This window comes from Cyprinus carpio, chromosome A1 (genome assembly GCF_018340385.1).
Source record: "Cyprinus carpio isolate SPL01 chromosome A1, ASM1834038v1, whole genome shotgun sequence".
NCBI classification, from domain to species: Eukaryota; Metazoa; Chordata; class Actinopteri; order Cypriniformes; family Cyprinidae; genus Cyprinus; species Cyprinus carpio.
This window is the reverse complement of record NC_056572.1, coordinates 20,829,649-20,857,635: the sequence shown is the minus strand read 5'-3', so window position 1 is coordinate 20,857,635 and position 27,987 is coordinate 20,829,649. Positions and strand designations below refer to the sequence as shown.

Sequence of the window (27,987 nt, the reverse complement as noted above, 5' to 3'; positions counted from 1 at the left end):
GACGACTGTGCTCTCGGATCCCTTTTATTGGATTACGCCACATGGTTCAAACTCAAAAATCTCTTTGGTATTTTAATAGACCTCTGGAAAGAGGAAAGGTTATGCTAATAGAAAACATGGCTGGAGAACGGGATTGGTAAACCATCCCTTACTGTAAATTTAAACCATGACAAGAAACAAGAAATTTGTGAGCTTGAAAGCTGCACCGAATTAGAGATTTACACAAAGACACAAACATTAACACTCAAGACATCTGCATTTAGATTTAAAAAAGAAAGAAAGAAAGAAAGAAAGAAAGAAAGAAAACTTACACCCTGTAATTGGTTGAAATGCAAAATGTCAATATGGCTTAATGGTTCGATTGAGGCTAATTGAGCGGCATAATCAAAATTTGTTTCAGTGTTATTCGGGTGGTCAAAGGAAAGAGATCCAGAGTTGTGAAACAATCAGCATTCTGTTGACTCCCTGAACAGCAAATCCATGTCTGACAGAAATATTGGTTAAGATTAGTTTCTCCTGTTTTTGATTGCAGGAGCTACACTGCAGCATGATTTCATTTTTAAAAAATTTACAGCGTATTGGAATTTAAATCGCTGTGCTGATTACTGCCTTTATGGGTAGGCTGGGAGACCGAAAAGTTCTGGTCTGAACTCTTCCATGCTTCTAAGCAGCAATGTAGCCTCTTGGGTAAGGCTACGGTCCAGGTTATCATCTGGGATCATCACCACCTGCATTCCAGCTTCCAGACCCGCCTTTACCCCATTTGGAGCATCTTCAAAAACCAGGCACTGCGAAGGCAGAATCAAAACAGACTAATCAATTAAAACATAAATGCATAAATGCTCATAGAACTCAATGTACTGACTAGTGTTGTCATGGTACCAAAACTTTAGTAGACTGTACCAATACTAGTAAAATTCCACACTTCCTGGTACCATTTTTGGTACCATAGCAAAAACTATTGTAACTATTTTATTGTAAAAATATAAAATAAATACAATTAGTTAATTATCAATGCTGTTAATAATTGGTAAATAATATGTTAAAAAATGTGCATGTAGCTTTCAAATATTGTTCAATTATGGAAACACTGCATTAAAAAGATAAAATGAAAGTAATAAAATAATTACAGAATCGTGGCAGGTCTATTGTACTTGCACTGACTTAATGCACAGATCTATTTTGACCCCTCTGATGTTATGGTTATCACAATGTCAAACATCACTATTTCAGATTCAGTCCTGAAATCGGTCATCACACCCAAAACTTTGCAGTGTGTACTTAGCAGCATTGCAAAAAAATAAATAAATTGTAAAAAAATCTGTCTATACTGCATATTGAATATTTATATTTATATGTTGTTGATTAAAGCTAAACTAAATCTGCGAGTGCACAGAGTTATGTTTATTTTTGAAAACATATGTTTCTAATAAGTTACTAGAAAGATGGTTTAGGTGAGTGTGTGGAGTTTACGTTGTAGAACAAAATGTCAAAATATCTTCAAGTTATGTTTACCAGAGGCTTTATTTTACTCGAAAATGAATTGAAAACCCCCTTATTAATGTGGTGTCATGTTTGTGTGCTTGTGATTGGGTCGTTTTGGGTCAGCGGGAGTTTGGGTGGTACACAGATACCATGCCTCTGGCCTACGATCACTACTGCACAGACTTAAGCTTTAAAAAAAAAAAAAAACAGTGTATGATGACATTTTGGCATCACTTTCTGCAGTGGAAAGTGGAAACATGTTGTCCATCTTTTTCTACAGTCTATGATAGAAACCTTTGATGCCCTTCACAGAGCACTCACATAAATCTGGGAACATCTGAAAGCAGGCTGGGCTCTGTACGGCTGGGCACCAAACACAGTACTTTTAAGGGTACTGAACTGAATTGCGTCGGTACTACCTAGTACCTATTCACGTTAAATCAGTCGGTGTCAAATTTCGGGACCTGAGAACGCATCTGGGCGCATACGATACAAAGAGAGAAAGAGAGACCCTGTGATGTGATGTCACCACTGCAACTCGTTCAAACAACACACAGGGCAAGCCGAAATGTTCTGAAGTTTGATTACATTTCTAGGGCCATATGGTTTCTGCTAAAATGTGGAAGGGATCACGGAGTCCATTTATAAAAACGTAATTTACTCTATAGCATGGAATGCTACGCAATTCATACATTTTTAGACAAATAAATCAAAAGTAGGTCTGCCACTTAATTCGAATCACGATATGAACTAGTGTCTGTGAATATTAAAACACAAAAAGATGGTTTTCCGTTTTAATATTGTCTACTGTTTAATAGTTTTGTCTAATGTGTAATATTTATAAATAAATAAATAAAAATGTTGAAATTAAGAGGTTTGGACATTTTTTTTTTTTTTCATTGAAATAAATGTTTTTATTACATAGAGAGTAAAGTACCAAAAAAAAAAAAAAGTAATGTTGGGTACCGGTACCGAATTTCAGAATTACCGGTTAAAAAGTGAACGGTACCCAACCCTAGTACTCGGCATTACTAATACTGCGGAAGGGCTGATACATTTTTAAAATTTAAGTATTGACTTGGTACTGAAGTACTGGTACTTTTTCACAACACTAATACTGACTAACAATGTAAAGAGAATATCCAAAAGCAGGAGATGGCAAAATCCGATATTTCAAATGCAATAGTACAAAACGTAGGCCTACTACTTGGTAGTAGATAAAAGATAATACAGAGCCATATTTTGACATGCATATCATTGACTAAAAATTACTATCTAGCTCTTCTACAGGCAATTTTATACAGGCAGATATCAGGGTTATGGTTTGAATAACATTTCTTCAATGATTTGTTAAGGGTTTGATAGCTGCTGTCAAATGCATTTTAGAAGTTTAAATGTCAGGTAATCTGTCTCTTGATCTAGCTCTCTTCCTTTGCTTCTCTCAGTCATTCATTCATAGCATTCAAGTTCAACAAAACCACCCAAAATCAAGTTCAATGAAGCACATAGTGGGCAGAAGGTTTCCAAATTTTAGCACACAATGTCAAAACTGTACACCACACAAAACATCATCCTTTCACTCTGTTTGACTACAATCTGACACAGCTTGGAACAGGATTGTCTTGCATTCAATAAAGCTTTTCCAATTCTTGAGCAGGAGATTTAATTTCGTTAGTTGATATTACATTGGTGCTGGAATTTGGTATAGTTTTTCTGAATAGTCGTTGTGGTTATCAGACGAATGAGCACTCCTGTTGGTTTTCTGTTCTGTCACTTGGTTTTGCATGGCTTGCTATGTGTTTTCATGCAATCATTAAACAAAATGACAAAATGAAAATCAAATATACACTACATATACAATAATCCTGAAAAAGACATGCATTGATCTATCTTTAAGTAATTACAGGTAAATAAAACATCATGCTCAAATATCTTTCAAGCTTACAAGCGTTACAATAGGTTTTTTTTTTTTTTTCTTTATATATATATATATATATATATATATATATATATATATATATATATAAAAAAAAAAAAAAACATTTTTAGAAACCAAACTGTCCAATGAAGCAAATGAGATGTACGCAAAACTGCAGAATTATTAAATAAACAATATTTTCTTACCAACACAAATATGCATCATCCATTGATATAGCTTTCAGTAGATCTTGGAACAAGGGGGAGTGTGCATTCGACCAAATAGGCATGTTATGCGATCTCAAAATGTCTGAATCTCCTACTTGTTGGTCTATCTAGATTCATAAAAGGCCTCAGAGTCAGAATGTTTGCCTAGGAGCCAACCTGTATATATAATTGACTCTCAGGAACAAAGATTCCACATTTTCATCCACTCATCACAGGAACAAATAATAAAAAAGGCACTTGAGTTTCCATGAATGGTTGTAATTGACTGATGTTACAAAGCCAGTTGCACGATGAGTGGAAGTGCCTCACAAAGACCAGCGGAAGCATGCAGCTGACTTTGGAGAGTAAAGCTTATTGCTAATTCCCTTGTACCGGGGGCACAATTAAAACTTCTAATTACACAAAGAGCCCAGCAAATGACCCATAATTACTAAGGCACGCATTTTTGTGAACATAAAGGAAATAAAAAAGCTTGAGGACAAAAGCTAAGCGTAGCGCAAATGCTGGCATTTTCTCTGTCAGCAATTTGAAGTGGAGCATCTTGTTGGATTAGAAACGGTCCAGGACATCTAACACAAGAGAGATTCAGTAATTAGTCATAGCTAGTGTATGAGAAGGCTTAAGATTCACACGTCACTTGAGCAGACAGCTGGGGATGAGAGGCTGAGATGACTGTCTCAAACACCTCTAATTAAGAGAGTGAATCAGCATTTTACAGTCAGATTTGTTTCTCACCTCAGAACATCGGAGAATGTTAAATGGTAGCCTTTGTTCCCTTTTTTATTTTAAATCCTGCTTTTAGGCCTACATATTGCATCAACAGAAGAAAAAACAAACACTTTGAATTATGAGCAAATCAATGAAAGATAGAATGCTTGACAAAAAATAAAAAATAAAACAGAAAGAATAAAGCCATCCATGACACAGCCTTTCCATCATTTGTCATACACCTCCAAAGATCTGTCTACTAGCATTTGCTGCAGAGCGATTCAGGAGCAGAGCTGAGCAAAAACATATAGTTATTTTTATATATGTAACATGCACTGACAATAACTAGTCAACACAAGCTTCTGTTGCATTGTCCTCGCTGACTACACCAAAAACTGTATTATCTGCAGTCCAATTATGAACACATTGCTTTAATCGTGCTGTTGTTTTTAATGATTCAGTCAAACAAATATTTTTTTTTTTTTTTTTTTTTACAAAATACGAATAGAGCTTTTTGAATGAAGCTTCAAATTATATACTGTATGCATCCTCTTTAATCCCCTTATCAAAATAACAAAACCAGTCCAATGTTAAAAGTTTTGGTTTTAATTACAAAAACAAGTATTAAAAATGTGTCATTTAACTTACAATCTGCAAAGGAGTGGGAAAAGTGATAATTTGTGGGATAAAAGTGATAAAGCATAATTTGTCATACATTTGAGTTGTACTAACAGTTGTAATCTGGCTCAGAAGAAGATAGGAATCAAAAGCAAAAATGCAACAAAATGCACATTAATTGTGTGGTAAAGTTTGACACGCTTGAGCAAAAAAAAAATATTATTATTTATTATTTTTTTTAATGGTGCCTCAAAATTTGTAAGAAACAAAAATTGGATTTGATTCAACAAATATGATGCAGTGCAGTGTTATGATTACGCATCTTTGTAAAAACAAAAACAACAGGGTTGTTGACATGACATGGCATTTTCACTGTCACACAAGATAAAAATGAATATAATTACATCTTTTATGAATCAAAAAAGAAAAGCATAAAAATTTTAATAAATACCTCATGCATAATTTTACAAACTGAATCCCACCTGTAGCAAAAAGTCAGTGACTTCTCTTATAAAATGGCTTTTTTTTTTTTTTTTCTCGGTGTAAACTAAAAATAATTCAATCCAGAAGTCCTGTTTAGTGTAAAACATGTTGAAGATTAGCTGATAGACTGTTGATTCATTAAATGATAAGCTGTTTCCTCTAAAAGGCTGTTTATTCAGCGTAGTGAAGCCTCTCCTCCATTGACATCCATTCCAAAAAAAAAAAAAAAGAAAAAACGCCTATGGTCTCCTTCCCCACGTACTGCCAAAGCAGAAGCTTTAGTTTTAGCCGTTATGCTTTTTTGGCTAAAGGTTGCAGGCTTTCCTTCTTGTGGCTATGGTCATGTTACTGAAGTCCCCTGTGAAGCCCATGATATGTAAACAGAAGTTTTTGTCTCAGAATTGTTCAAATATTTAACTTTTTTGGAACCACTATAAAAGTGTTATGTTTTGTTGTCCTTTGGTGCGACACCCCTAAATTATAGTTTTTAATTTAAAACTCTATGTTAAACTACATAATCACAGAAAATTATGCAAATGTCTCTTGCTAACTGCTGACAGGTTGGCTAGGAATAGCAAGGTCATTAACTGACACGAAAGATCTGAAACATCCTTTGGTGTGACACCTGTACTGTACTGTACTGGACAAAGATGTCACACGAGAGGACAAGGTCTTTTTAAGAAGCATTTTAAATAATTAAGTTTTGTTTAACTCCTTTTTTTTTTACCATTTTCAACTGTTCTTAAATGCAATAATTACATCAATATATTTCCTGATGTTTTTGCATAACACTTTACTGTTATAAAGTCATGAAAATAAGTATAACGTGATACTTTGTTACTGAGACAGAAATAATTGAGGGAGAGAAATGAATGAGAGAGAGAAGACAAAAAATATAGAGAGAAAATTAACAGAGATCCACACTGAAGGGAGGAGATCTTAAGAGAACACAGAAAGTAAATAGAATCGAAATGACACCATAAAAAGAACAGCCATGTACTTAACAAAAAAATCATTTTACATCTTAATGTATATAGTTTAAATATCAATCATATTTAGCTGTGCCGTGCAGTGGGGAGGCTTTAGAAGACCTTCAGTAACATACTGATTGACTGAAAGACTGAATTATGTTGAAGAAAATTATTTTTTGATTTAAAAAATATGTTGATATTGTCTGTATCAAATTTTAACTTCCTTTCTTATTTGGCATATATAAAATTAAATAAAAATACTTTAATGTAATACTCATTTTTTTTTTTTGGTGTCACACCACAGGACAAGTTTACTGTACAGTTCAGTAAAAATTAAAAAAATAAAAAGTGAAAGATTTGAAAAAGTTAGTGATCCCTTATATTTGATTTTTTTTTTCTTAAAATAATTTTATAAAAAAATAAAATAAAATACTGCATATTTGTCACCTACCAAAAACATTTTTTTACCTTCAGTGTTAAAGTTGTAGCTAAGATTTTTGCAAGTAAACTATAATCAGTGCTACAATTTATTTTTAATTGTAACTTTTTAATTGCTACTGTTTTAATTTGTAAAATATGTGATGTATGTGATTTGTGCAGAAGTGATTCATTTTTGTTGGCAGGAGGAAGGGGGCATCAGTTCTAAATTTTCAACAGAAGAACACTGGAGAGTTTTTATTAGTATTAGTAGTAGTAGTAGTATTATTATTGCAAGCTTAACAACATCAACATGAACACAGAAACATAAAATAAATCAGGATTTAAACAGATCACCATGCAAAAATAAATTAATAAACAAACATTTATTTTGGATGCAATGCTGTCTTCTGTTGTATGACAGAAAAAAAAAAAAAGAAAAAAAAAAGTCACTAAAACATCAAAGACAATGACCTGAAAACACCTGTTGGACTATGCTGTTGGATCTCTCTCAGCACATGCCGGCCAACTCATATCTCGTAATGTTAAATGCGAGTTGACATTATACGCACCATCACAAAGAGGTATTAAAGTAATAGGCACTGATGGGGAAAAACTGTGAGGGGTTCTTTCACAACAAATGTTGAAAAAAAAAATCTTATTGCTAATAACAGTTACCTCCCACAGATAGCAAAAAAAAAAAAAAAAAATTGCTAAGATAATCTGACCATGCCACACTCAGCTAAGCTAGAATGATGCAAAGAACATCAGAGTGATCTACTCTCCAAATGTCAAGGGCCAGATGACCATCTCAGCTAAGCAACATCAGAGTGACTAACATCACGTGTTATTTAGGGAAGATGCATCGCTGATGTGTTATGCACATATGCACAAGCTAACACACAAAGTGGACTGAAATTAAACTGACAGACTATATAAAGCCTTACTCTTGTAAGATTTAACAAAAGGAAGCATGCAACACAACACAGGTCCTATGTGCACTGCATGAAGCAGCCCCAAAGGAATGTGTTAGCATAAGTCCCCACAAGTCTGTTAATAATTGACAGGGGAACCTCTTCTTGTTCCCTCAGAGATTTCATGTAACAGCAACAACAAAAACATGACTATTCAACCAAATACTTTTATCTTTAACCACCCACACTCCAGTTTTACTTACTGAGTATTTAAAGTCACTGTCATGATTCTCTTTAGTGTAAACATGCCTAAAGATCACAGTGGACTGATGTTGTACACTCTCTGTTAATTGCACCAAATTGCTGTAGTATGCTGCATCTTCCACAACCTAGCACTCAGAACCGGCATACTTCTGATGAAACTAGTCCATTAGCAAAATAAGTCATAATTTCATTTTTTTTTTTTTTTTTTTGTGCAAACTGAATGTGATTCAAGAAAAAAGAAAAAGAAAAAAAAAATGTTGCATCTTGAATCAGTCCATCAAGAAAACAAATAATATTTTAACCACATGGAAAAGTTGCTACACTGTAGTGTGTCCAAGTGTCATGCTAAACAACACACGACAAGTAACCATGATTTAATGGCCTGGTGCCAGTTTCATAAGACTGTGGTCATTAGCCTGAGTCCATCTGCTCTGATATGAAGCCAAAATTCAGACATGACAAGAGATGACATCAACAGGAGAGGGAAGCGTGTCCTCATCATCAAGTGGATAAACATGTGAGTCATATAAGTGACTATACACATGCCACGTGACTATGGGTGTGTGAATATATGTGCCAGTAAACAAGGTTGTTAAAGTTCTGTAGAGACAGATTCCTGACAGCATTTTCAAAATGATAAGTGGGCCTGTGGCTGGCCCAAACCCAGATGTCGTGTAATGGAGAGAAAGCAGACTGATAACACCCACGCTTGACACAGAGCACTTTATTTGGTCAAGATGACCAAAACACCATTGCTACTGTTTCGCTGTAAAACATCACAGGATAAATGCAATCTTCACTCACTGCCTTTGCCTCAAATAGCCTGTTACCAAATATGAAAAATCATTTTTAATAGAACCCTCAGAGGTCGGAAAGGCATCTTGGTCAGCATTTTTGTTTTTATAGACGACAGTTTAAAAAGACTTTCACAAGTTCTGTGCTTGATGACAAATTCTATTCAAAAAGGGCTTACTTAATTTCTCCATGGACATATCTCTACATATTTCAAAGGATTCAGCGAACAATTGGGGCCCGTCGTTGGATGATATATATGGTCCAATCTTAAATTGCATTTCTCAACACCCAGTTGGCATGTTCTTCAGAGGATCTTGGGCGGGTGATCGATATGGCAAAGCTCCTCAATAAAATCACACACACTCCACTTCTTCAGCCCACTCACACTCTTCATGAGGGCTTGAACTCGGTACAGTCTCCATTCTTCACAAAGCTGTGGGTTGATAAAGTGCTAAGACGGATTGTGAAGCACTGCTTGGTTAGGGAAGATTTCAGTATCAGTCTTGCACAGAGACATAAAAAACTAAACACACACACACACAAAAATGTTGTATTACTGACTTAAGCAAGCCAAAATTTCTCTGTAAACATAATTTGGAATGTGTACAATAGGCTACATCACACAGTTTGTTTCTATTCCTACCTCAACAATATTTAAATTTAACTTACCAAAAAAAAAAAAAAAAAAAAAAAAAAAAATAGACATAATTTTTATAAGGATGGATCATAGTGGTAGTCATGCTACAACTAACTAGTTGATCACACATTTACTATTTTAACCTACATTAAGCACACTGTATGATATAGGCCATGATTTTGCATTCTAGGACTAATTTCTGTGGAAGTAAATACTTATATTGTAGTAGGGGAAAATTATTGGTCTTTGCAAATAAATTTTAGCCTCTGGAAAATTTCTGGTAATGTAAAGAAAAATTCTTACTGCTCATGTGACCTTACAAATTAAATGAATTGATGAATCTCGACACAAGGTTTTCTATACACACACTGGCTCCACATACATATTCCAATAAACTACATCATATCTGTCCTAAATCGTTGTTATTGAAAATATTGATTTCACCTTAGGCTGGTAGATTGCACACTATGTATTTTTAATAATACATTTGTCTTTTTGGTGCTTGAATAAAGTTAATAGATATACAGAAATATCAATATAGATTGCACATGCTTTACTATCTGCAATTTATTTATTTATTTTTTTCTCCTTTTTTGTCACAGTGCTTCTCATCTGTGTAACCAAATTTGTCAACATTAAATGGCTTGATATCTTGGTTACAATTTATTGTACAGTCTGGCATGAAAGACTGAAAAACTGCCTTATCAGTCTCTTTGACATCACAAGGTTTCAATAAACGTACAGTTAATAGCGGTATTTACAACTCTGACTCTATTGTTTGCAAACAAGTCTCTCATGTCTAACACCTTACTGCCGTTGTATGCTGTTGTCTAGCTATCAACTGTACCCGTTGCCTGTTTCTCAGTGTTGCCAAGTCCGACTATACTTTAACAATGTTGTCGCGGGATGTTTTTCATGTCTGCGGGTTGAAGTGACCCCAATAACGTGATATTCAGCCACTGGAATGCAAATTTTACATGATTGGGCTAGTTTTGAGTAGCAATTGGGTGGGTTTTGTTGTGAAAACATGGCAACCCTGCTGTTTCTTGAAATTCAACCTCTTGAAAGCTCTACTGGTACAGCCACATCTTGCATTGTTTTGAGTATTTCCTTATGAGTGTTCCACTGCACCTGTTTAACCATTTCATGCAAGAATGCGACTTATGCAAATGTTCCCAAAGAAATATGTTCAACTGGGGATAGATGAACCTAAAATCAAGCCAATTATATAGGGCTTCATTAAGACTCATTGACTAGTCATTGAGACAACCCACCAACTAGTCAGTTTTTAAACTATGGGGATCCTAGGTCTCTAGTACCTCACACCACTGGCAAATGCACAAATTGAATCCAACAAGATTCTGTGACCATTGGATTTTGTTCTTCCTAAAGCTCACATTTTCTCACATCTTTTGTCCTGCTCGATCTCAAATATGCTGGATCACTCCACTCTTTCTTTGTCATTATGATAGATGACGGCAAAAATGCGACTTCCCTCGTGATCACACAAAAACATGAACTTCAGTTCCTCTATGTTTCATTAATCTAAGCCATGGGACTGAACCCACCTTTTATAAAGCTCCACTCCCTTCACTGCACTGCTCAGCACTGTGGGATGCAAAATGCCTGACTCTTCCAGAAAGAGGTGGTCCACTTCCTTGCCTCTGGTCACAATGGAGACAGATGACTGGGCATACATACATTACTCATATGCATGAGATGGCTTCCATGCCTCTGGAAAGACTACTCAGTATTCATGTCATGCTGGCCTTCCTCACATCACCACGTGCATGCAATGGATGGAGATCAGAAAGTTGCCTTTAAATTCCTCGTCTAATGCTAATCTGCTCTTAGCTAGCATGGACTTAAAAAGGTTGAGCTGATTAATGGCCCTTATGGTTTGGTGATACTTGGGCCTGATCTTCTTGCTATGAGAAATACATGTGTTTCTATGTGCTTGAGACATATCACAAAAATATTTAAACACCAAAGCAAAATTAGGGATTTTTTTTTTTTTTTAAAGGAAAACCATATATTGACCATGTCCAAGGCCAGTGCATGCACAATGGAGAGGGATTAATTTTTGATCTGAGATTCCCTTTGAAGAGCAGGAACCCACATACATTATTGAGAGTATTCTGGTGCAGGGTGATGGAGACATCCATGCTTGGAATATATATATTTTTTTTTCTCATTGATACCCAGACGTTCTCTCAGATGTCAACATTCTGAAATGACATGGATCACATTGGTTTGGTTCTGGTAACTTTTGTTACCTGCTATGCCCTTGAGCTTTGATCACAGATATAATGTTTTAAATCAGTAGAATGTCTCAGAGGGTTTTCACCTTTGTAAGCTTACACGTGTAATGAAACCACAAAATAATGATGCTAGTTCTTTGAATTTCAATGTCTTTCCACAGGTTGTAAAGGTTGAAAGATAATTCAAGAGCAACCCTGAACCGCTGACCTCCTGAAATGACAGCTACATTAGCACCAGCAGTTGCCTTAACAAAGAGGTGCAAGTCTGGCATTTCTTCTCAAACATTTTCGCTTTGCGACAAGGACATCTCATCTAGTGTGAAAATACATGGCACGCAATTAATCAACTGTCTTATAAATGCATATTAAAAGAAGTACAAGGGTAGTTCATTCAAAAATGTAAAAACTTTACTCGCCCTCATTTCACTTAAAACCAGTATGATCTTGGCAGAATGTTCATGCTGCTCTTTTCCATACAGTCAGAGGGAAAGGTAAACAGGAGCTGTCAAGTCTCAAAAATTACCATAAATGCAGTCCATAAGGCTCATGTGCTATACTTCAAGTTAATAAAATAAAATAATAAAATACGGGTGTGAATCTCTGGGTTGAGTGCAAAAACATTCAATTCATGATTCACTGATTTTCACTATGATTTCATATATTCAAAATTTTATTTGATACAGAAACTTTTTAAAATTCTTAAGATTCCTAAAAATAACTATTCCATCTTTGGCAAGAAAAAGACCTTTCTTAAAGTGTAGCAAACTAGTCATAGGGATTTTTTGAAGCTTGACAAACCCTGGTCATCAGTCTCTTTTATTATATAAAAAGTAGTATAAACATCTAGCCATCCTCTTCGCTTTGCTGTAAATGATGACAAATTTTTATTTTTTGGGGATCCCTTTAATATAAAGTGCTCACAGGGATATGGAAATAGAGAGAAACAGAGACAAAGAGAAACAGAAGACTGTTCTGTCTTATTTTTTTCTTTTTTTTCAGCCATTTTGAAAAGCGCAATAAATTTATGGTGCCCACATGCAAAGTGCTGAACGGCCAATCTCCTTCCCTCTTTTTTTGTACTTTTTTATCAGTCTCTTGGATACTTCCTCATTCTGAATGCCCCTCTTCTTTCACTGTTGTTTCATCTGCTCTCTTTCTTTTACACACACACAAACAGGTCGAACATAGGAGCGCACAGTTCACATCAAGACAGGCACATGACGCGGCATCATTTGTTATTCCCTTGATCACTCTGTTGATTCCCTCTTAGCACCACTTTCATATCTTATCAGGAAAGATGCAGGTCTTAGGGTGTATTCACACCTGTCTTGTTTGGCTCAATTAAATCGAACTCAAGTTCTTTTTGGCAGGTGTGAATACAGCAATCACACTCGGTTGTGGACCAAACAACCGTAACGAGACCCAGCTGAAGGGGTGGTCTCAGTCCGCTTCCAAATGAACTCTGGTACGGTTCGTTTAAGGTGTGAATATAACCCAACCTTGATCTTACCCAATTGCAGAAATCATGCTCAGAAACAGACAGCTTGCACATCTAGTGCTGTTCTGTGTTTCAATCACTTGTTTTTAAACCACAATGCTTAAAAATGCATGCAAATAATAAGTTTTCATGACCACAGCGCACACCATCATGAAGTGAGCACTCTAAATAGACTAAAGATTGCTGCAAAAGTTACCATGTATATGTTGGTGAGAAATAATAAGGAGATATTTGAATTATTTATTAACTAGTGTTTTTTGAGTCAGTGTCGCAAAGATGAAATTGATGGTCCTGACTCGCCATCTCATCATTGGACACGCCTTTTAGAAAGAAATGCATCTTGGATTACATAATGAAAGAGTTCTTGTTTTGGTTTTCAATCATTTTATTTTGTAGTAATTTAAAGCTTTCTATAGATATGTTCATCATGTATGTAAGGAAAATATTCGCTGATTTTCTTTTCATTTTTGAAACATCCTGTTTGTTTTCTTTATTTTACAAAAGCATAACATTTTGTTGATATTGTAAGGGCACACAAATAAAATAGACCCTTTACAGTTCTGAACAATGTATTATTCTTAACTTTATGATAAAAAATTGTGTTTGTTTCCACTGATGTCCTGAAGTGCTTCAGCTTCCACTCTCCGCACAAACGATTGGATATGCGCCTAATAGCGCACATTTATCTAGGTTAAATGTTTCAACTAACATTGTGATGCGCTTTAACCTTTTCAGTGGTGAGTTTAAAATATTCTAGCGGTCCGCCAAGAGTGAGTTCTTTTAAGTTGACTGTTTTATTTTAGAACGTTTCCCCTTACTGTTTCCATGGCGATGCGTCAGGCTTGTCACGTGACACCGCAGCCACGAAAACACTGTATGACAGATGGATCACTTTTATTTTGTTTTTCCTCTTTTATTAAAAATATTCACAAACTTGCATACCATGTCATGAACAATCTGATATTCCGATTCACAAATATGTGTAAATGAGTGTGTTTTGTTGTTTAAAAACCCTTCTAAATGATTTTGATCGTGATCTGTAATGTGAGATGGGCGCCGCCATGTTTGTTCGCACTGCAGTTCATAGAGTCCTGTCAATTGGATTTACAGCACATGAATTCATAATATGACAAGAGCAGTGCACGTCTGTCTCTGGCTCAGCGCCAGCCAACGCGCGAAAACGCAGTTTGAATTTGGCAGTTATGCGACAACACAGAACATACTAAATCCCATATGTTGGGACTATACTCCCAGGGGCACGGAAATAAAAATCACATATGTGGGACCGTACTGTTTAAAGGGTTAAATATTTTATATCTATAGATTTTATTTTCTGCAAGTCTTATGCCTAATTACAACATCGTATGACATTGTCTCATATGGTGCTCATAGGTTTCTTCATATTGCGTTAGTATCTGATAACACCAAATCATTAAAGAATAAAAATTGTACTACGAAAAATCTCCATGATTAGCATGGATGACCTTGGCACACATGTGGATTTGTTTACAATTTCTGGTTCACTTGCAAACAGGGCAGTTTGAAAGCGAACCGCAATAAAAACAAAACAAAAAACATATAAACAAGTGAATTAATGCGCTTTCCTTGTACGAATACACTCATAATTACAATTTAAGACCCATGCAGCTGACTGGACCATGGACCTTTCAAAAAAGTTCCAAGAAGGGGCGACATGCTAGACATTATCACCTCCATGTGTTCTGGAAAATCACACAATGGCCTATTTAAGGCTATACAGCTGCTAATATTAATAACCCAACTAAGCTGATCTAAGACTGATGGAGCTCTTCTAACAGAGGAGGATGAGAAATGCAATGATTGATACAAAGCTTAAATACTTAACTGGGATTTCTCAAGCAATCTGGAGCCATTTTTGATGGGGGAGGAAAGGTATAATATGCAGGGTCCTATGAAATCTGTCATTTTGATTATTTTTTAATAAGAGTGCCTTATTATGCCCTGATTATTATTATTATTATTTATTTTATTTTTTCAGAATTTGTGTTTCTGTTTTAATTATTCTGTATTCTGTGTTTTATGATTTAATACAAATTCCTCATCAAAAACAGTGGTAATCAAATGAATGAATTAAACTAACAACTGAATTAATCTTATAAAATATAATCAAATGAAATTTGAGCTTTTTTACATTAGCGGCGCCCCCCGTGTCACATCCGGCCGCAAAATCCTCTAAGACGACGACAAAGCGGCCCAGACACGGGCAACTCAGAGATGTGGGAGACTGCTCTTCAGGAGCTGGCAGAGACAGCGCCACTCCTTCCCCCGGAGGAGGGCCGGGTGGAGAATCTTCAGTTTTCTTTTCTTTCTGTTCCGTCGCTGGTCGAATGGCTAGCGGTACCCGCATTTTCAATAAAAGAGCAATTTCCCTTTCCTCCGAGTTGCAAGGCTCATGGCTTGACAATGAGCGACGTACTGCCTCCTCATTTTCACCCACAACACCCCCTTTCTCCAGTGGCCAAGAGGTTGCGGTTTGGAGATGCAACACCTCTCTGTGCGTCTCTGGCCAGTTCCTCCAGGAACACGGGGAGTGTTTGCTGTGATGACTCAGAACGTGATGCTTTCAGGGCCATCCAAGACAAATCCCCATCGCTGCACCACTGCAGGTACGTTGACTGTCCCTTTGGTGCCACTTGTATGGAGCTTGGGGGCGTGGCTTGAGCTGCCCAACCTGTCGTGTTGGCTCATTCAGACGGTTCGACTGGTGACCTCCCAAGTTCAATGGTGTTCTTAAGACTTCGGTGGCAGTCCGGGACACCTCTGTCTTGTGCGAGGAGATTTCTGTCCTGTTGGCGAAGGATGCAATCGAGCCAGTCCCTCCGGCCGAGATGAGGAGCGGGTTTTACAGCCCTTACTTCATCGTACCCGAGAAAAGCGGTGGCTTTTGACTTGAATCTAGAGAATCTCTTATCTCGGTATAGAGTAAGACTCGGTAAGTATGACTCGACACGTCTCACCAAAGAGCGTGCCCAGTCGGTGCTGAACTGCCTTCCTTCAGAGGCAGGACAGTGGTATCACTGAAACATTTTCAGAGGCTCCTGGGGCATATGGCATCTGCAGCTGCAGTCACGCCGCTCGGATTGCTTCATATGAGACCACTTCAGCACTGGTTACAATCCCGAGTCCCGAGATGGGCATGGCGCCATGGTACACATCGTGTCACCATCACACTGATGTGTCGCCGCCTATTGAGCCCCTGGTTGGACCTTGCCTTTCTACAGGCCGGGGTGCCCCTAGAACAAGTGTCCCAGCATGTTGTTGTCACGACAGATACCTCCAACACGGACTGGGGCGCGACGTGCACTGGGCAGGCAGCTTCAGGGTCCTGTATAGGACCTCAATAGGCCACTGTTGCTAGACAAGCATGTGTTGGTCCGCACGGACAACACTGCAGCTGTTTCATACATCAACTGACAGTGCGGTCTACAATCACGTTGCATGTCTTAAATCGCCCGCCATCTCCTCCTCTATAGTCAGATGCGGCTCAAGTTGCTGCACGCTGTCCACATTCCGGGGGAGCTCAATCGTGCAGCCGACGCACTCTCACGACAGCTCACTTTCCCCGGGGAATGGTGACTCCATCCCCAGACGGTCCAGCTGATCTGGAGTCGATTCGGAGAAGCCCAGGTAGATCTTTTTGCTTCACACTCATCTTCCCACATGCTTTCTTTCCTGCAAGAAAAGTTGGATCGTAGGCTGTCACCCTCCACCTTGAAAGTGTATGTGGCTGCCATTGCAGCCCATCACGATGCAGTGGGCGGCAGGTCCCTGGGGAATCATGACTTGATCGCTAGGATCCTGAGGGGTGCCAGAAGGTTAAATCCTCCTAGGACACCCGTGATGCCCTCCTGGGACCTCTCTATTGTTCTGGCTGGACTTCAGAGGGGTCCCTTTGAGCTGCTTGATTCGGTTGAGCTGAAGTTCCTGTCTCTCAAGACAGTGCTCCTGATCGCGCTTCCATTAAGAGGGATGGTGACCTCCAAGCATTTTCGGAAAATGAAGAGTGCCTTGTGTTTAGGCCGGCCTACTCTCACGTTGTTCTGAGACCCTGGCCTGGATACATGCCCAAGGTTCCCACTACTCCCTTCCGGGACCAGGTGGTGATCCTGCAAGCACTGCATCAGGAGGAGGCAGATCCAGCCTTGGCGTTGCTGTGTCCTGTAAGAATGCTTCGTATATTCGTGGACCACACCCGGAGCTTCAGAAGCTCTGTGCAGCTCCTGGTCTGCTTTGGGGGTCAGCAGAAAGGGAAGGCTGTCTCCAAGCAGAGATTGGCCCACTGGACAGTGGATGCCATCGCCTTGGCGTACCATTCCCAAGGCGAGCCATGCCCCCTGGGGGTGAGGGCTCACTCCACACAGAGTGTTGCCTTCTGCTATGCGTTGGCATATGGCGCCTCTCTGGCAGACATAAGTCGAGCTGCGGGCTGGGCGACACCTAACTTCTTCGTGAGGTTTTACAACCTTTGTGTAGAGCCGGTTTCTTCCCATGTGTTGGGTAACAGGTAATTGGCGGGGAGGAACTGACTCTGTGTCATGCTTGCTGTGCCATTCCCCTTCACACGGAGATGTGAGCGCCTTTTTTCTCCCAGTAGAGTTCCCCGGTTGGCGTAACCTGGTCCATATCAATATCTCCACGTCACCTCCCTACGGGCAGGATGTGGTCTACGTAGCGACCTTTTCCTAGGCTCGGTTCCCCATCGTTTTGCCTAGCTAAAAGAACAAATAGAAAAGATTTGAAGCAATCTTTCACTGAAGGTTGAAATCCCTTCCAAAAATTTTTTTTGTGGACGGAACAGCAGCATGGCCTTCTCCAACAGCAATGTAATCATTCTTTTGGTCCCCTTCGGTACCAAGGTCTATGAATTTGCGCTGGGGCTTTGGGAAGGTTACGACCTTAGCGTATCTTTTGTGACATGCCGCGGCTTGTCGACAATTGCAGTGCCACAGGGTTGTGACGTGTTCAGGTTGTGGCATTGTCCATGGACCCCATATGTCATCCGACATAACTCGTAGTGACCGACAAATAGGGAACGTCTCGGTTACATACAAAACCCTCGTTCCATGATGGAGGGAATGGAGATGTTATGTCCCCATGCCACAGCCTTGAACTATTCGCTGTTGCCGGGACACGTTCTCAGCTCCTCAGCGTAAAACCTGAATGAGTGGTTCCACGCTGTCGCCTTATATACCCGTAGGCACGAGGAGAGGATCAGCATGCAAAATCCACTAGCCAAGTTTCATTGACATTTTCTCTTAAACTCAAAGAGGTTTGGCCTCCCAAGTGAGACCCCATATGTTGTTCAACATAACATCTCCGTTCCCTCCATAAGGGAACGAGGGTTACGTACGTAACCAAGACTTTTTTTTTTTTTATAAATGGTTGAATGAATTATTCAGCAAATGATTAATTATTACCTACTGGCATAACAATATACAGTCTGTCTGGAATGGCACAAAGACAGACAAACGGAGAGATGCAAACAGTGAAAAGTGCAGTGCGGACAAATATCAGGACTTTTTGAACATCGCTCATTCAATCAAATACAAGCCCTGGTACTAACTATTCTAAACTTTGTGGCTACAACAGATAACACGCACAAAGTAAAAAGGCATGTTACTGCGCAGCAGAATGTGCAGCAGTTTAAAATCAGCACATATTAATTGGCCAGCATACAACTGTTACTATAAAGAACTACCTAAATTAGTATTTATCATGGGAATACATATATAAATGGCTGTTAGCATTCATCATGGGATTAAGTATACAAAGGGCTGATATGCAATGAGTGTGTGCTTAACACAAAATGAACTATTTACCCATAAGATTGCAGCATGTTAAAAAACATAAATAAATAAATAAATAAATAAATAAATAAATAAATAAGAATTAATTCAGTTTGCTTAAGTATCCAGTCTCTGTGTGGCAGGAGTTCTGAGATTACACATGAAAAACACCTGTGCTAACAAGGACACAATTGCCTTACAATTGGCCTCTACCTGTGAATCAACTCCCACAGTTAGTAAATGATTTTTCAATTTAAGAATTTTATAGAATTAACAAACCCTTTAGTGTTCATTGTGAACAAACTCTGAAGAGTTCCCTAAATAATAAAGTAAAACAATCACATCAATTAGAAAATGGTACAAAATATTAACCAGTTGGTCATCCCAGTGGAGCCTGTTGGTTTATTGCTTTTTAAGAATATGAAGCTACATCAAATTCTCCTGACACTCAAAAAAAAAAAAAAAAAAAAAAAGAATTCTCAATATTCTACTCTCAAAAAAAAAAAAAAAAAAAAAAAAAAAAAAAAAAAAAAAATATCATTTCCTCATCTTCACGTTGTTCAAGCAAATGAAGCATTCAGTCCTAAGGTCCTAAGGACCTGTGTTCCATAAAAGAATGTCATGCAGGTTTGGAATGACATGAGAATGACTAAATGTGACCCTGGACCACAAAACCAGTCTTAAGTCTCTGGGGTATATTTGTAGCAATAGCCAAAAATACATTGTATGGGTCAAAATTGAAAAACATTGGGATATTAAGTAAAGATCATGTTCCATGAAGATATTTTGTAAATTTCCTACTGTAAATATATCAAAACTTAAATTTTGATTAGTAATATTCATTGCTAAGAACTTCATTTGGACAACTTTAAAAGGCGATTTTCTCAATATTTTGATTTTTTTGCACACTCAGATCCCGGATTTTCAAATAGTTGTATCTCGGCCATTGTGCTATATTGTGCTACGGAATCGTGTCAGCAGCAGTGCAGAGCTTGCTCAGGAATGGCAGCAGGTTGGTGTGAGAGCATCTGCACACACAGAGAGGCGAAGACTTTTGGACAACGGCCTGATGTCAAGAAGGGCCAAGAAAACCGTCAAGGACAGACTGAAATTCAGCAGGAAGTACAAGGATTGGACAGCAGAAGACTGGTGCAAAGTTATTTTCTCTGATGAAGCTCCCATCTGACTGTTTGGGACATCTGGAGAATCAATTGTTTGGGAAAAAAAGCTGAACGCTACCATGAGTCCTGTAATGTGCCAACAGTGAAGCATCCTTGAAGTGAAGCCAGAGCGAATTGCAGAGGTTATGAAAAACAAGGGTCAACACTGTAAATATTGACTTATTATATTTTTTGCCAATATAAAAATTTTTTAAATTTTGTTATGTTTTTAACTGTTTTTTTAAATATGATTTTGGAGTGTTTTAAAACAAAATTTTTTTTTCTGTGAAAAATTTTTTGAATGTGTGTGGGGTTTTTCCAACACATTGATTCATTTCATATCTAAACTGACCGCCACAAATAGATTTTCCAAAAGGCTTTGACTTCACTGAATAAACATGAGCACTGCACATTTCAAAATCAAAAACCAGTGCAGGTGTTTTTATATCACTGTATTTCAGAAGGAAACCTACTGTATTTAGAAAAATTTCGATTTCATTTTCATTTCATCTTGCATGTAATGCTTGATAAGGCAGCATTTGTAAGCTCACCGCTGCTTTACAGCCTTTACCGGAGAAACCTCTATCTCTCCAACTCTTAAAGCGCCTCCTGCTGGCAGAAAATTAATTTGCATATATATGTATATATGGGGGCGGGGGAGTGCTGCCACAAATAGAGTGTAAGGCTGTGGGAAACACTGGACTGTATATAATACATGTATACCTATGCAACATGTTAGTGTTCTAAGAATCTTTAATAGTTTGCATATCAACATCCAATCCAGTTCCATATGCAAATTACCGTGCTCTCAGACAAAGGGTCATAAAACCCCCCAGTATTTCCAACATCCTGCTAGGAAATTCAGCCTTTCTCATTGGACAAGCCTATCGTGAGGTTAATGCACTCACAGCATGGTGTGCTGATAACAATCTCTCTAAACGTCAGCAAGACCAAGGAGATGATCGTGGACTACAGGAAGTCACAGAGAGAGGGTCACGTTCCCATTCACATCAATGGAGAGATAGCAGAGACAGTTAAGAGCTACAAGTTCCTTGGCATTCACATCTCTGAGGATCTTTCCTGGAGCCTACACTCAGAGACCATAGTGAGAACAGCCCGTCAGCGTCTCTACTTCCTGCGGAGACTAAAGAGGTTTGGCATCTCCTCCAACATCATGTCCAATTTCTACCGCTGCACTATAGAGAGCATCCTGACCGGCTGCATCACTGTATGGTACAGCAACTGCTCTTCTTTCAACCGCAAAGCTCTTCAGCGAGTGGTGAGAACTGCAGAGCTCATCACTGGACATTAACTCCCAGCCTTACAGGATATCTATCAGACTCGCTGCTTGAGAAAGGCTCGCAGCATCATCAAGGACCACACTCACCCTGCTCATCACCTGTTTGCCACACTGCCATCAGGCAAACGCTTACGATCCATCTGATTACAGACAACCAGACTGAAGAACAGCTTCTATCTTCAAGCCATCAGACTGCTTAACAACCAGCTATCCTTCATCTAAAACCGGAATACATGCTGCTCTTATGTTTACTTTTATTGTACCTGCACTGCCACTTTTTAATATTTTTAATATAATATTAGACACCGCTCTACCCAAATAATCATATTAGTGCCTCAGAACTACTTATGAATACTTAGAACATTTAAACACTGTCTACCTTTATTGTATCTGTTACTGCCACTTATTTGTATATTCTGTAATGCTCTGTCCATGTCTTTTCTGCCTATGGGCACTGAAGTCACTTAAAAATATCAGTGCTCTACACGTACGTCTATGTCTTTTATGTCTTGTTATTGTCACTGTATGTCTGAGCCTCGTCACAAGCATTTCAATGCCCAGTTTTTTCCCAGTGTTAACTATGCAAATGACAAATAAATGCCTCTTGACTTGACTTGACTCTTGAGACATCTTGTCTCAGACTTTAAAGGGATCATGCACAGTTCCGCCCGGGTCTTCTGCTTAATCTTCTGATTGCTACCTGTGTGGGGAGCCTGAGCTGGTGTGGGTGTGGGTTCTAACACAGTTCTATATGTTAGGTGGGCTCTAACATATAGACCTTTAGTCTGCGGGTCTATTCGATTCTGAGAAGATGGGGATGCTGTGCTAGTCTTCTAAGGACACCCTAAGTTCGTGCCAGGTCCTTGCCTTCACTTTCCATTCACCAAAGATCTTAGGATCTCAGCTGATGTCTCTCTTAGCTCTTCTTCACTTTCCACTGGGAATAAACTCCCAATCACCATCGAGTCAGGACATCTTTGGAATTAATCACTCTTCAAGCCCGGAAGAACGTGATCTCAAGTCCAAAACCTTGAAATCATCAAGACTTTCATCAGAGACTGCATCTGGACACTTGTCAACGACCAAGGCAATGCAAATATTGTACATTCAACTAAACGAAACAGAGCTTTAGTATAAGCTATAGACCCTGTTATAAACAGTGCTGATGGTTTTACTCAGGTGGTTAACTGACTCATTTCATAGCTTCATTCTCTGGTTTTCCTGACGGTTATATTCCAAGTCTCATTTGCCCTTTCCCCATGTATGAGTGATTGTATGTTTTGTTGTTTACATTGGTTATGTATGTTAGTGTTTAGTTAATAAAAATTTTGTGCAAAAATTACATGAGTTTCTGATCCTACTTGTGAATAATGTCCCTTTATATTTTTGATCCTTGCTACATACTCTAATGCACTATTAGGCTACTGTAAGAGGGTTGTTTTCTGTGGCCACAAAAATAGAGTTGATATGAAATTACACTAAATGTTCGCTGGACGAACAGATTAGTAGATGGAAATTTAATTCTGCTACAGTTACTACTGGCAGCTCATATAAATAATTGTAATTAATCATAATTAATAGTAATTGTTTCCCTTTTGAGCTAATTTGCTACAGCATGTTCAATGATGGTGCAGAAAATATAATCCATGGATTTTATTGTCTGTGTGTGCCATCTAACCAGAATTTGTTTTGTTTTTGTTTTTTTGTTTTTTTAAGTAAGCTGTGGGCTAAACCATAGAGTTTTTTAAAAAGCAGCACTGCCTTGACCATAGATCCATAAGTTACATGTCGTTACAAGTATTACGTAGTTAATACGGTCACTTGAAAGTAACCATATTGCCATTATTTACTTTAAATAACAGCTATTTTAAAGACCTAGTCTTAAGACCCTCAAGTGTTTCATTCAGATGCACTGAAGAACATATCCTGTGAGCCTTTCCAGACTGTTAAGCACTGTTGCTGTAACATGCTATACCATGTCCAGTGCTAGAGAACACTTCATTCGAATGAAAGAGTGTACAATTATGCTATAAGCCCAAAGCTAAAAATTAACTTTGTTTTGACACACTAGTTTAGCTGTAGCCTGTTGCTGAATTTTTGAATTAGGTTAAAAGCTACTAAATAGGGTGCCACAGGTGCTGCCTATTCTCAGTATAGCAGTCCCGCCCACCAAGGAGGAGTCACTACCCTTAAAATTCTCACTATAGAACACTCAAAAAAACAAGGGGCAGGGCTGTAACACACGATAATGGCTGATCATTGTTTTTAAGATCGATCATTGGTGTCACTTACTTGAGTTCTCAGGTAACTTGTGCTACATAAATAAACCCTCTTGTGAAAATGATCTATAAATTCTTAAGCTTGCTTCTTGAATCTCTAAAACCGAAGAGATGAAAATCCAACAGCAGTCGATAGCCTTTCATCATTAAAGTCATTGTTCACCCATAAATGAAAAATATTCCATCGTTTACTCACCAGGGATCTCCACACACACACACACACACACATATATATATTTTTTTTTTTGTGTGAGTGTGTGTGTGTGTGTGTGTGTGTGTGTATATATAGATATATATATATATATAATATATATATAAAATATAAACGGGCAGATGCTTTAAGACATAAATAGCCCTATATGCCCTCTGTGTTTTCCATTTTGAGCTTGGGTCCTCATTCTCTCCTTTATTATGGGTATTATTGTGCCAGAGGAAGTTGATCCAAGAACAGAACAAAATCCAGAAGGAGCAAATATCAGTTCCTCAAGGACAAAAGAAACAAGTCAATTCATAGTCCCATATCACCTTCCTGGCACTCTCTTCCCTTTTTTCTGTGCTTATTTATTTATTTATTTTTTTTACCATTTAAGAGTTTTGTGGCAGTATAAAATGAAACATGCATCTTGGTAATCCCCATTTGTGATTGATTATTTCCTGCTAACTTTGCTAGCAAGCATCATTTAAGGCAATTAAAGAAGAAAATGAGCAGCTTGCCACTTACCGAACAGACAACAGTTTTAAACAGTTCATCTCACCATACAGATTTCTGAAGGAATTAGTGGCACTATCATTTGCATTTTAATACTGCCAACTAAAAGGCATGTGAAACAGATAACTCAAACTTTCAGGTCTGTAGTGTTCACACATTCGCAACACTTTAGTATATATGGGGGAAATGGTTGCTAATTCTTTCATATCACACACACACACACACTCACACACACACACACACACACAAAAAAAAAAATGGAAATGTTGGAAGTGTAAATGGGTTTGATTTTGTTTTGATTATGTTTAGAATACACAACTGTTTAAACAGCTTGGGGTGATGTCAAACAAAGGTCATCAAAGGTTGACAACTTTACTAATTAATTTAAAATATATTATGTTATGCAACAGTTAATCCTCTGATTTGTTTGGTCAAGTGGCCACATCAAGTGGTTGATTTTGGAACTATTTTACATTATACCCAAATTACCCATATTAACTTCTTTGTAGTTTATGAAAGCAATATATTGTGTGGTATCTCTTGTGTTGTTCTAAAATTTTTGGATCACTAGTACAAGAAATTGATACTGTTATTCAAAAAGGACTCATTAAATTGATCAAAACCAACAGTAATATAATCAATCAATCAAACAAACAAACAAACAAATACAGTAAAAATGTACAATATTAATACAAATTAAAATAATTGTTTAAAAAGTAATTTATTCCAGTGATGCCAGTCAATCTTTCAGAAATCAGTATGATATGCTGTTTGCTACACAATAAATATTTTATTATCAATGCTGAAATCAGTTGTGCTCTTTAAAGTGCCCCTATTTTGCCATTTTTAAGGTTGATAATATTGTTTTATGAGTCTCCTAAAACAGGTTTGCATGCATGCAAGGTCAAAAAAATATTTTCTCAGAAAATAGATTGAATTTTACCTCATATCTAAATGATTCATAAACGACTCGTGCGAAGCAGTTCAAAGAATCAGTCTCTCTAAACCCCTCCTTTCCGTGAGCCCTCACTGCTGTGATTGGTCAGATGGCGCTGTCCTTTGTGATTGGTCCAGAGCCGTAGAGAGATCTCTCTATAGCTCTGGATTGGTCTACCGTGTACAGCGCGTGTCGGAAACGAAACGGCCATTGCCATGATGGAATGACAGCCCTGGAGACTTGTCAATACATAGAAAAGATTGTATGGATTGAAGCTTACCAACTCGAGCCGGATTCTGATGGTGAAACGGTTGAATAGTTGATTGACAAGAGACTGATTCACAAGCACGACTGGAGCAGGACATCTCTCAGTGGTAAGTGTCAAGTGTTGACAAGTTTGTGGTAATTATGAAATGTGATCAAACAAATTTTCTCTCACAGCGTAGGAAACAGTCTTCTCGAAATGATGTTAACCACATAGAAACTTTACTGTGTTTGTGGGCAGCAAGTGTGTAACCTAAAACGTGGGTGGACATTATGCAAATGTGTTACTTCGTGACGTAGAGCCGTAACACAATAAGATTCCAATTACTGACGACTCGTTTCAGCAATTGCAAATAGACTCTTTTTTTTGACAGATAATAACTTTATCTATCATGCACTGTCGGCGTCACAGCTTTGCAGATAGTTTATGTTCACATACAGTTACATGACACATTGCATGAAAGGCAATAGTCGAAAAGGCATAATAGGGGCACTTTAATATTTTCGTGGTACTTGTTGTTTTTTTGTGTTTTGTTTTTTCAAAATGTTCAAAAAAAGAAATCTTTTGTAACATAAATTTCTTTACTATAACTTTTGGTCAATTGATTGTGCCCTTGTTTAATAGAGGAAAATCTTTTGAAAGAAATTAAACTTTTGAATGAGTGGTGTATAATGACTGTTTGAAATAACTGTTCTTCAAACTTTCTATTCATCAAATAATAATAAAAAGGCACTGTTTTGTGGTTACCACACTTCATTTTAAAACAACCATTTTAACTGTGATAATAAGAAATTGTCTTCAGCATTATGAATATCATTATACTTCAGGATGCCAGCAAACTGTTTAAGTATGCTCTCGATGTACAAATCTACTCTTGCTAAGGAATTACCTTTTCAACAGCAGCTACTGTTTGTACTTGATTATGTACGGTCAATAAGTGGCGGCAGCCAACATGCAAACTCACTAATAGCTGGAAGCTTCACTCTGCTGGCTGGCAAAACTAGACTAGAATAGAATAGAATAGAATAGAATAGAATAGAATAGAATAGAATAGAATAGAATAGAATAGAATAGAAAAGAAATGTAACTTCACCCCTACCTGTTCAGGGTTGGCTGGGGGAGAGAATCTTTTGGCACAAACCACAAAAATGTCAGGGTGTGGCTTGCCATTCTTTACTTCAGGATCATCTCCAAGTACAATGTGACTGAAGAGGCTGAAGAACACTTTATGACGGCTGGTCTTCATCTCAAAGGTTAGACCTGCTGAGCTTGTGCCAACAGCAATAGGAATGTCATGCTTGTGTAGATGCTTGACGAGCTTTTCTACACCTGAAAAGACATTGAAAAATGGTCACTTAAATTAATAAGTAAGCAGTGTGAGCTAAACTTCAACCAGCTCCTTTGATGACTTTGAGGCAAACGTGTGGCCTAGATGCTTCATTGAGTCCCTCCTTCACCTACATTCACCTACACCTACATTACCTGGCAAAAGAGAGGCTGTGGGAAATAATCGCTCTTGAATTTTTCTGGTCTCCTCCAGGAGCTCTTCGGGGGTCATGGGGAGATCAATTTTGTCTCTTATGATCCTGGCTGCCTCCAGAGCTTTCTTGCCCATCACAGAGGACTTCACTTCCCAGGTATACTGCTTATTGAACCTGTCACAGACTTCCTGGAATGCCACTGTGTACAACCTCTCTGTGTCTGCAAGAGATATACAGTACAAATAAAAACATACAGTAATACAGTGTAAACCGATGGGACGGACATTGACATATAAATTCAGAAACTGATGAGTATTACTAGATGCTTAAGAAGAGTGGGTGACACTTGCAAATTGTATAAAATATACATTTTTTAAATATTTTTGATGTAAAGATGAACGCTTGCCACTAAAATGGGGGAACGAAAAAGCTAAATAATAACAATAAAAAATAAAAATAAATAGCAATCATTGAAACTATCAGAAACAGACTGATGAAGACGGTGTGACTTTCTAATTCTGCCGCATGCAAACAGAAAGACAAGCGCTGAGTTGATTTAACATCTCGTTTATTTTAACAGGATTCTCACCCACCTAATAATAATCCATCCATATCAAAAAGCACGTGTGTTACTGGTTTATAAGACATGTTTTAAGCGATACTACACGGAACTTAGTTGACTCAGGAGAGACAGCGTCGTGAAAACTGCTGGACAATCGAAGTTACACTCAAATGGATCAACAACTTCAAATTCAGAGAGATTCAGTTCATATCTTACTTTATAGATTTAAATGTTGTCAAAAAATCATATGCTTAAAAAAAAACATGTAGCCTA

At 37.9% G+C, this 27,987-nt stretch overlaps 1 protein-coding gene across 1 annotated transcript; it reads right to left on the bottom strand.

The window, feature by feature from the left end:
* Positions 1-11: 11 nt before the first annotated feature.
* LOC109070653 (pseudouridine-5'-phosphatase) lies at positions 12-27,987 on the bottom strand. The gene is made up of 4 exons (XM_042757396.1): positions 27,746-27,987; positions 27,154-27,372; positions 26,771-27,000; positions 12-788 (listed from the first exon to the last, which is right to left on the bottom strand). The coding sequence occupies exons 1-4, from the start codon at positions 27,798-27,800 to the stop codon at positions 612-614; spliced, it is 681 nt and encodes a 226-aa protein (XP_042613330.1). The 5' UTR covers positions 27,801-27,987; the 3' UTR covers positions 12-611.

Bases quoted from the DNA above. Each gene is read 5' to 3' on its own strand.
- LOC109070653 (XM_042757396.1), bottom strand. From the start codon at position 27,800: ATGTCTTATAAACCAGTAACACACGTGCTTTTTGATATGGATGGATTA. The intron at 27,001-27,153 runs GTAATGTAGGTG...ATGTCTTTTCAG, and splicing joins CACAGCCTCTCTTTTGCCAG to GTGTAGAAAAGCTCGTCAAG. The intron at 789-26,770 runs GTAGGGGTGAAG...CTGCCTTCGCAG, and splicing joins CCCCAGCCAACCCTGAACAG to TGCCTGGTTTTTGAAGATGC.